Source organism: Ipomoea nil, unplaced genomic scaffold (assembly GCF_001879475.1).
Source record: "Ipomoea nil cultivar Tokyo-kokei standard unplaced genomic scaffold, Asagao_1.1 scaffold0876, whole genome shotgun sequence".
In the NCBI taxonomy this organism is placed as follows: Eukaryota; Viridiplantae; Streptophyta; class Magnoliopsida; order Solanales; family Convolvulaceae; genus Ipomoea; species Ipomoea nil.
Genome location: NW_017617304.1, coordinates 355,164 through 363,630, shown reverse-complemented (window position 1 = coordinate 363,630; position 8,467 = coordinate 355,164). Strand labels below are relative to the sequence as shown.

At 37.1% G+C, this 8,467-nt stretch overlaps 1 protein-coding gene across 1 annotated transcript; it reads right to left on the bottom strand.

Moving 5' to 3' along the window:
• Window positions 1-773: 773 nt before the first annotated feature.
• On the bottom strand, window positions 774-4,420 carry LOC109179118 (GTP-binding protein BRASSINAZOLE INSENSITIVE PALE GREEN 2, chloroplastic). Its single transcript, XM_019328686.1, has 4 exons — window positions 4,221-4,420; window positions 2,787-4,123; window positions 1,997-2,164; window positions 774-1,425 (listed from the first exon to the last, which is right to left on the bottom strand). Exons 1-4 carry the CDS (start codon window positions 4,336-4,338, stop codon window positions 1,075-1,077), a joined length of 1,974 nt encoding a protein of 657 aa, XP_019184231.1. The 5' UTR covers window positions 4,339-4,420; the 3' UTR covers window positions 774-1,074.
• Between the last annotated feature and the right edge of the window lie 4,047 nt (window positions 4,421-8,467).

Genomic DNA, 8,467 nt, shown 5'->3' with positions numbered 1-8,467 from the left:
ATAATATTTTTATTCCACAATAATATAACATATAACAACTATTACATTTAATTTTCAAAATTATCATATCATTCCCACAGATACTCAATCAATGCATTACAATTATGTTTTGTTTAATTTCAAATGTATTCAATTTAATTTTATGAAAATTATGTTTTATTTACTTTAATTTTTAATTAATCTATATATAATATTAGACTTGTTTTAATCGTCTTGATAAGATCTTCCAAATGATATAATTTATTTTTAATTATTCAAATTTTATGTGTATGTATTTAACAAAATATATAAATTCATAAAAATAAAATAAAGATACAAAAGGAATTAAGAAAAAAGACAAAGGGCAAACTTGACATTTAGGCTTTACACCATTTTGCCGTTTCATCTACAATTTAGCGCCAAATATGGCGCTACACTGTAGACCAACGCCAAAATGGCAGAGGTCTCGGCGCTTTCCTTGGAGAAGGATCTGCGCTAAATCCTCCGCCAAAATGGCGTTTGGCGCCTAACAAAACTTTAAAAGGATTACTAATTATTGTAAATAAATAAAAGTCAAGAATATAATGGACAAAAACTAAATGTGTCAATACCACAAAAGTCGATGACTAAAAGTGAAATTTGCTCAAATACATTATTAGCTCTAATTAATTATAGTTTCTAAAGAGTAACCATAAATTTAAATAAACTCATTAATGGTGGAACAAAAGTATCACTTTAATGATATCGAAAGCTTATAATATAGAGCTTAAAGATACTATTACCTAATAATTCAATGATCACAAGTGCAGTTTTTCCTAAAATCAATCAATTCATTAATAGTTGATGCTTTAACATATATTACAAATCACATTATTTTGGACAAAATTTGATGTAAAATATTTAAGTCTAAATCAATCACCTGATTGCTCGGAATGTTCTTGAAGTTGCATGTCCCATAGCTTTGATCTTTCTGGAGATACCAGACTGATATAATTGGCCTGACTTAATTGGAAGGAATGATGATAGAATTGTTATGTAGTCCCTGTGTCCTTCGACTTTGAAGAGCTTTGAGGTTTGAAGTCATGGCATCTGTCCTTAACAAGGTACTTCTACTTCTGAAAGTAGGGTATCTTGAGTTGTTTTCCTTGCTTGAGCTTCGAGCTTGCTTTGGTTTCCAATAGCATCTGATATAGCCTTGGGTAGCCAAAATCCAGGTCTCTCAAGAAATGGGGAGCGGTCAAGTACCAAAGCCTCACGCAATGTGATCTCAATGCCATCATATGTCCACAATGTTAAGTCCGCTTCACCTTTTAAGCCCAGGGAAAGCCATCCAAAGCCAGCCACAGATATGTCAATGCTGTTCAAATCCCAGCTTGTCCCACTCGCTTTAATTTGTTTTTCTTTCCAAGGGCCTAATTCAGGAACTCGCTCCATGCTAATAGGAGGCTGGACAAAAAATGAACCAGAATATATCATACATGATCTTTTTCATTTCCTTTTGTCTTTAAGCTTTGATTAGGAAGCAAATAAAAATTAAAAATGAAACAGATGTACCACCAGAGTAGAACAATTGCAGATTCATCATTGAGGCATGCTCACATTGTGTCAAAAATAGAATTCTAAACTATTCTAAGCTAGCTATCTATGAGTTCTAGTCTAACTAAACTATTCTATTATAACAAAAAATTAGAATTCTGTCAATTACTCTTTCTTTCCAAATTTAGTTTTCCTTGTGTTGGTCTACCTCAGCGGCAGTACCCCTTCCCCCAGAAATCCCAGAATGCATCAGTAACTAACACTGACAATGACATAAAAGTATATTATTTGTTATTTTCCTGCTCCAGGTTGAAGGACATATAGTGTATAGTGGCTGTTAATTGTTTAGTTAACTGAAACAATAGAGGAAAAGTTGGTGTAAATACGCTTAATGCTTCACAATTAGGTTCAAATGGTTCACACTATGTTTGCTCAATCCACTAAACAGAAAGACTTGTAATCATAGGACAAGAGTATTTACCTGCAACCTAATCCCACAATGCTTGTTCCAAATGTCATCAGCATTTTCTGTTTTACCTAGATGAAGAGAGACACTTGGAGATGCCCAAACAGTGACATATATGGTGTTCACTGAAGCAGAATTGAGATCTAATCTTACTAGACCTCCAAGATGTACAGTCTGGCCTGGCTACAAAATGTTGATAAATTTAGAATTAGAAAAACTATTTCAACTTTGAGGAAGAGAAGATTTTCTGCAAATGAATAAAACCACTTTCCCAATAGCAATATAGGAAGGATATAAAAGAGTGAGGAGTAAAATGAAAAGGAACCATCAATTACCTATGACTATCATGTGCAAAGGTGTTATAAGGCCCAAACAAACTCAAATTTTTAGACTGGGTTTCACTCATATTAAACAAAAACTTAAAGGACCATGTGGAAAGAAGTTAAATCAGATGCCTTAGATGTTCAATAGCAATCTAGCTTTTAAGTACATAGAAAAGTCTACTTAATCGGTTACCTCCCAATTCACATAAATTATAGATTTTTCTATTAAATAAAAGCTCAATGGGTCATGTGAAGTTAAGCCATACAGCTCAACAGCAATCCAAATTTAAATTACTTACAAAAATCTACTTCACCCATACATGCCATATCCATGTTACATAGTCTGTTCATTATCAGACATTTAGAATTAGAAGAAAAACAAGAAAATAATGTAGTTCTTGTCTGTAAGAATAATCTTCAAGCAATTCTAGTAACAGTATTAGACAAACTAATCAATGGGATAGACTTTATAAAATGCTTGCCTTTATTCTATAGCTGCGAGGTTGTAGCTCCTTCCGTATCTCAACCATTTTCTGCTCATCCCTATTTAGTCTCATGGATAATAAATATGGATGGAGGAGGCCAGGAGTGTCATACATCTTTGCCTTGGCAGACAATACGCCACCAATTCTCAAGATCCCAAGTGTTGTTCCAGGTACCGGAGCTTCAGTAAGCTTTGTAGCTTTTACTCCTTCCTTCTTAGCAAATGCATTGATCAAGGTTGACTTTCCTGCATTTTGAGCCCCAATAACCCAAACATTACCACGAGGACCAGCCAACTCCTTAATAAATGCCAGTAAATTTCTCACACCCAAATCCTTACGAGCACTTACCAAATAAACTCCACTGAGTTTAGGTGCTCCATTAGCCTTAGCACGGTGTCTTACCCATTTATCTAGCCTTGTTGGGGATACTTGGGAGGGGAGAAGATCAACCTTTGTTGCCACAAGAACAAGTTTTGGCAGTTTTTTACTTTGCTTCAAGCCTTCTTTGCTCCTTTCAAGCGCCTTGAATAAAGAATTGGCTGCCCTCTTTGGAAACGATCCATCAAAATCGATACAATCAACCACCATAACCACAACTGTAGCATCAGCATTCCCTGTGGGCTTCATTAGCCTCGTAGTTATCAACCGCTCAAAGTCAAAATCAGGTATCAGGTTCTCTGCCACCTGATTCTTCACTTGTCCATAATTCCTCAATGAGTAGCATCGAGCACAAACTGTTACCTCCTCTTTTTCCATCCGAGCTGCTTCTCTTGCCATCCTTTTCCTCTCTGCTTTTGACACCCTTTTCTTCTTCCTCCTCTCAAGAATCTCCTCGGTAATATTACCATAACCTAAACCAGCTGGAGAAAACCCATCCAACTCCTCCAAATCATCATCTTCTGTTTCAACCTCTGATTCCCATTCTTCTAAATCCCAATCAATTCCAGAATCCATTGTCCCCTCAATATAATCCCCAAACTGCACTTCTCCCTCAATATCACCAAACTCTTCATCATCCAAAAAGCCCTCATTGTCCTCTACATCTATTGTCAGATGATCAACAGAGCGTTTCTTGTAATACCCAGGAAGATTAGGGTCTTCATCCTGCATAAAGATTCCACAACCAGGACATACCTGTCCATATTTCTCATCCTCGTCCCTTCCCTCACTTAATAATTTCCCATATCCACCGCCGCCTTTTCTTGAATTACTACCAACTTCACGACCTTTTCGAGTTTTACTAACTGATTGACTACTCTTCACCGACAGAGAAACAAATGATGGAGCCTTATGGATAATATATTTACTCTTGTCGCGACTCTTCTTATCCACTCCTATTATAAACAACACCCAAAAGAAATCTTGGAAAATTGAATTCTAGCTGAAAAGCAGAAAACGGGAGAGATTTAGGGAAATTAGTTTTGATTTTACCTGTAAACAGAAGACGGCATACCGTGTCTGGGTGTGTTCCAATGGAAGATAACTTGGGGCGGAGATTAGAAGATGTTGGCACTGAAATGGAAGTTGAGGTAGAAAGCAATAGCGCCATTTCCTCTCTGTAATCTTTCTGTATTCTTCCTCACGGTCCCGGAGACAAAGGCCACCAAGTTGCCAATACTTCAGCAGTTTAATTTTTTTACCCAAGCAGGGGATATTTTCAAATGTTTATTATTTTTTTTGAAACCAAATGTTTATTATTGTTTAATCTTTATTTCTTTTATTTTGTAAATATTATCTACAATTCTTCTCCCATATTATCTAAAATTCTTCTCCCAAAATGTTGAATCTCCAACCTAAGGTCCCCAACACTCCGACCGGATAGAGATATTATCTACAATTCTAATAAGCCTCAATAATGTTAGACCCTTTAACTGCAACAACAAAATGTCCGTAGCATTGTTTATTAAAATAAATAGTTCATATTATTTTGATTTTAGTATTTTTTTAATAATTTTTCTTATTTACCCTCTATTATATTATTTTCTTCCCTTAAATAATATAAATTCCATTAGTATAAACTTGAGTAACGGAATATTTCGTTAACTATTTATTATTTTTAACTTACTCATTAATTTATTAAGAAATGTCTTAGGTTTGAACCCCATCCCAATTAGAGTTGACATAATTGTTAAACATATACTACGAATATGTTAAAATGTATTAAAAAATATATAATATAAAATTTAACATAAACTTTGGTCAAATAATTAGTCCGACTAAATACATAACATTCAAAGTTAAGCATCAAAGATTATAAAACAATAACTTTAAAAATCATTTAATTTTTATGCATTTAAAAAAAAAATTAGGTTAAGTTTTTTTTTTTTTTTTTCGTTTAAAGCTTATAAAACAAGAGTCTTCGTGTTTAAGCTAGGGAAGCTTTAGAAATTCCTCGCGAGAAAGCGCGATTATGTCTCTCCCCTATTTATAGACAAGTTAGGCAGGAGAATTTTAAATTTCAAACCGAACCCCTAGGTGGTCGTCCACGGCGCGACACATGGTAACAAGTTCGGATTGGGCGATGATCTGCGTAATACACCATAGACGAGCGCTACACCAGATCCCGTCCTGATTAAATGGCATGACCTTAGAATGCGATCAGATTTTATAGTCCGAGCCCTTGGCCACGCTGCCCCGACTTGGGACATGGACTATGGGGGCTACTTGATAAGGAATATACTCCGCTTTCTGACCTTCTCGTACTCAGGACCTGGTCGGGTACGATTCGCCTTGAGACCCGGACCATTTCCCGACCTGAACCGACTAGAGTGCAATGCTTGAGAGACCCAACCTGAAGGTTAATTGACTTGTTTGCTTGATGAGCCGTTTTATAACCTTTTTGTGCTCGGTCCCGACCTTATTGCTCGTCCGAGATCCCGAGCAAGCATATTTTGCGTCCGAACCGGAACCAATAAGCAATTAGCGAGTCCCAGATATATCCTTACACGTGTACGTCTCTCCTCAGCCGACCGAATTACCGATTGCATGGAGGGCACATGGCGCTCATGCCGGCCTCTCGGCATGTGTCCTTTCAAATTCCCTGTAAATACCCCGCGAGACGCTTGTAGATGTGACTTTTGGCAATTTCTATATAGGTTTACTTAAGCTCGGGAACCTTTGGCCTCACGCCATACACCGAGCTTAACACCTTAACCCAACAAGCAGACCTCATAAAAGGCCAAAACCCGGTCTGATCCAGTACATCGTACGTATCCGTAATAAGCCCCTTATATATATATATATATATATATATATATATATATATATATATATATATATATATATATATATATATATATGTATATGTATAGAATTTAGTTCCCGTGCGGTTGTGCGGTGAGTAATGTGCGTGAGTTTTGTACTTAAGGTGCGTGAGTCTTATGCTTAAGGTGCGTGGGTTTTGTACTTAAGGTGCATGGGTGTGTACTTAATGTGAGTAATTGTTGAAACTTAAGGTGCATCAGTTTTTTTATTAAGGTGCATGAGTTTTGTACTTAAGGTGTGTGAGTCTTGTGCTTAAGGTGCGTGAGTCTTGTGTTTAAGGCGCGTGAGTCTTGTGCTTGATGTGAGTAGTTGTTGAAACTTAAGGTGCGTGTGTTTTGTGCTTAATGTGCGTGAGTTTTGTGCTTAAGGTGCGTGTGGTTTGTGTTTAAGGTGCGCAAATTTTGTGCTTAAGGTGTGACAATGCTTTTTATTTCTCTTTTCGCGTTCCTCTTTTTCTTATCTTTAATGTCAAAAGTTTGTGGGATGACTCCCGAATTTATCGTTCTCAAAGGATGGCCGTTCGGAGTAGATTTGCATTGTCAATACTAAGAAGGAGGTTTGCATAAGATTTAGGGAGTGTCACGCAATATTTGATACGGCCGTGGTAGGTTTCAAGCAACAAACAACTAAAATGAAATAACAATAAAGGAAATAGGGGTTGAATTGCTAGTGTTGATCATGATGCACCTGGGATCATTTGACACGGGAAGGAAACATTGCATATGCTAAGTCTAGGGAGGAAGCTATTCTCCTTTCGTCTTTCAACTACTAGGATTTGTCTAGGAGACACTAGAATTCCCTATGTCGGGCTCTTGGAGTCGCCTTGACCATTCCTCAAACACCTTGCCTACACTACCTTTCTAACCTAATCCTAATTTGGATTATGAGGTTAGAAAATGTCAAGGCTAGAAGCTTCAAGTGATCTAGCAATCGCTTGCCTAGATCACTTGCTTAACACAACCCTAGGAGGTGGCCTAGCTCCATAAGATGCTTACAAATCAAACCCTAACAACAAGACTTCAAACATAGCAAGTATTCAATCCCCAATAATTCAAGAATTAAGTCACATAGGCATCATAATCAATCACTTCACAATTCAATCCCTAACTAAACTAGCCAAACATAGCAATCAACATTGGAAACATGAAATCAAGCATATGAAAGCAATAGAAAAGTAGAAATAGAAATATACCAATGTAGATTACAAGCTTTGCTAAGATCTCTTGATTAGGAGGTTGTCAATCTCATTCTTCAATGGAAATCTAAAGAGCTATCTAAAATATAGAGGTTTTTGGTGTTTCTCTCTCTAAATTGCAAATCTAAAATGTCTATCTCTAAATCTAACTCTCTCCTCTAACACTTCTCCCTGAAAATGAATCTAAAAATGTCTTAAATAGCATTTCCTTCACTAATTCCGCACAAGGCCACAACGCACGTCACAACGTGCGTTGTGCGATTAAGTTGTTAAGTTACGAATCCTGCGACATGCGTTGTGTCGTTTGTGAAACTCTCTGTTTCTCCATAATGCACGTCACAACGTGCGTTGTGCCATTCGTGGATCTTTCTGTTTCTCCACAACGGATGTCACAACGTGCGTTGTGCCTCCTGTCTTGGCCTCGACTTATCTCATTTTTCCGCTTTGTTCCGTCCTATGCCACTTTGCCTTGTTTTCAACCAAAAATGTCCTACAAAATCATAAAATACAAAGTGTGGTGATATTTTATAGCACAAAGCACAATCTTAGCTTGAATGGCCTAGAAATGGTCACAAAGGATCATAATTAGCTCAAAATACACCCTAATGAGACCCTAAAACTAGGTGCATTTGACACTTATCAAGGTGCGTGAGTTTGTGTTCTTAAGGTGTTTTGTTTGTGTGCTTAATGTGCGTGCGTTGAATTCAAATGAGGACCACTATATTATAGAGGACCGTGAGAACTGACGTAGTCGTCGTTGTCATTAATCTGTATGTCGTGTGCATGGCAGAATGTAGTCGTGTGTCATAATTTGTATGTCATGTGCATATGTTTGTTAATTAATAGAGCCTGGGTTCGAAACCTGATGTTTACCTACAAATTAAATCTAAGATCGAAATAAATAAATGTAATGTACAGTTGAAGCAACTACCATGAATATATATAATCCATGAACTGATCCAATTCGATCGATCGAAGCCAAGCCATGCATTTTAATTTGAATTTGCATTTAAAAACCAACCAACCTACGAACTAAAAAACTCTGATCTGATCTGCTTAACGATCAAGTGAATGAATTCCTGTCTTCCTGCCGCGGCAAAAGAGACGCCGCCGTATGAATCGATCTAGATCTCATCGTGAATTCCGAGTCGTCGTCCGTCGTCCTGTCAAACGTGTCCTCCGACTTCGTCCGCCGGTGTTCCTGTCCACTCTTCTCCGC